The sequence below is a fragment of the Nelusetta ayraudi genome, unplaced genomic scaffold (genome assembly GCF_046127955.1).
Source record: "Nelusetta ayraudi isolate G7.1 ecotype Tasmania unplaced genomic scaffold, CSIRO-AGI_Nayr_v1 ptg000082l, whole genome shotgun sequence".
In the NCBI taxonomy this organism is placed as follows: domain Eukaryota; kingdom Metazoa; phylum Chordata; class Actinopteri; order Tetraodontiformes; family Monacanthidae; genus Nelusetta; species Nelusetta ayraudi.
The window spans coordinates 663,316-665,000 of NW_027466132.1; the positions used below are offsets into that span (position 1 = coordinate 663,316).

The 1,685-nt window shown below is 65.9% G+C and overlaps 1 protein-coding gene across 1 annotated transcript in view; it reads left to right on the forward strand.

Moving 5' to 3' along the window:
• The first annotated feature begins 236 nt into the window (after window positions 1–236).
• The window catches only part of lratd1 (LRAT domain containing 1), a 2,698-nt gene continuing 1,249 nt past the window's right edge, over window positions 237–1,685 (forward strand). Inside the window, exons 1-2 of the mRNA XM_076044671.1 lie at window positions 237–490; window positions 926–1,685. The exon at window positions 926–1,685 is cut by the window's right edge and continues 1,249 nt beyond it. Coding sequence (XP_075900786.1) covers window positions 963–1,685 — 723 coding nt within the window. The 5' untranslated portion in view covers window positions 237–490; window positions 926–962. The remainder of the gene's footprint in view (window positions 491–925) is intronic.

The following is a 1,685-nucleotide window of genomic DNA, read 5'->3' on the forward strand; positions in this document are numbered from 1 at the left end:
CGCACCCATGCCACTGCTAACAGCAGCCTATCGAACCCCCCCACCACCACCACCCCTGCGGGTGCCCGCATTGGCTCCCGCACTCGCGATGACTGGCGTGCTCCGCGCGCAGCGCCGATTGGCCGGAACCCAGTTGGTTGGCCGACCGGCCAGTGGGGGCGCGCGCGCGCGCCGTCGGAGGCGGAGGCGGAGCTCCGCGCGGCTCCCCTACTTAAAAGCGAGCCGCCTCGCGCGGAACGGCAGAGGAAGAGGAGCGTGGGCAGAGAGGCGGGCAGCAGCAGCAGCGCGCGCGTCAGCCGGAGCGCAGCCGCTGCGAAGAGGAAGCGCGAGAGGAACAGAGAGGAGTAAGGGGCGGGAGGGGGGCGGCGGCACACGAGGAGGAGAAGAGGAGGGAGACAGAAGGAGGAGGTGCAGCAGGAGCAGCGCCGGGGGGCTCTGGACTGATGGATCTTAACGACGTTTAACCGCTTGGCTCGGGGGCGCAGCACAGGTATCACCTCTGACTCTCCATCCAGCAGCCCCGTGCGTAAAGACGCGCGCGCTCACACACACACACACACACACACACACACACACACACACACACACACACACACACACTCCTCCCTCCTTCCTCTCCGTCTTATCTGCACTGTTTACGTCGCCACCTCCGCCTGATTGATGATTGACTAACCGAGCGAGCAGGAGGAGGAGCAGGAGGAGGAGGAGGAACATTGATGGTGTTAGTTTGTGCACTCTTCTGGCTCGATAACAACAACACAACTCAAGCCTGGGGGTGGTTGGGGGTCGAGCGCTTCCTCGACCACCTCGCTGCTCGCTTGGAGCGTTTTGTGCGTAACGTTCAAAAACAAGAGTGGCTGCTCGTGGTGTGTCTGACGCCTCTCTCTCTCTCTCTCTCTCTCCCCTTTCCCCCTCCCCCTACCAGACACTGCAGTCCATGCCTCTGCCTTGCCGGGTCATTGATGGGAAACCAACTGGACCGGATCACCCACCTCAGCTACAGCGAACTGCCCACGGGGGATCCGTCCGGGCTGGAGAAGGACGAGCTGCGGGTCGGCGTCGCCTACTTCTTCTCCGACGAGGAGGAGGAAGGAGGCGCGGCGGACGACCGCACGCCGTCCTCCGACTGCGGCTTCACCGCCAAGGAGCGCAGCCCGGGCCGGGGGGAGGGGCGGGGGGAGGCGGTGGAGGTGGTGGGCGAGAAGGGGGACGATGAAGAAGATGAGGAGGAGGAGGAGGCGGAGGAAGGGGATGAGGCGGGCGGCCCCTTCGCCGTCAGCGAGGTGGAGTACACGGCCTTCTGCGCGCACGAGTGCATCTTCTCCAAGCTGCGCGAGCACGAGGACCTGAGCGTGTACTCGGTGAAAACTTTGCTGGCCATGTGCAAGCCGGGCGACCTGCTGGAGCTGGTGGCCGCCGCGCAGGCACCCCACTGGGCCGTGTACGAGCGCGGCGAGCAGGTGATCCACCTGCACCGCGGCGAGATCCGCAAGGACAGCCTGCTGGACGTGGGCGGCGGCCGCCGCGGCAGGATAGTCAACAACCGCTACCGCTACCGGCCGCTGCCGCACGACCTGGTCATGCAGAACGCGGCGGGCCACGTGGGCCTGAGCGGCCGCGAGGTGTGCTGGAACAACTCGGAGAGCTTCGCCGCCTGGTGCCGCTTCGGCAAGCGCGAGTTCAAG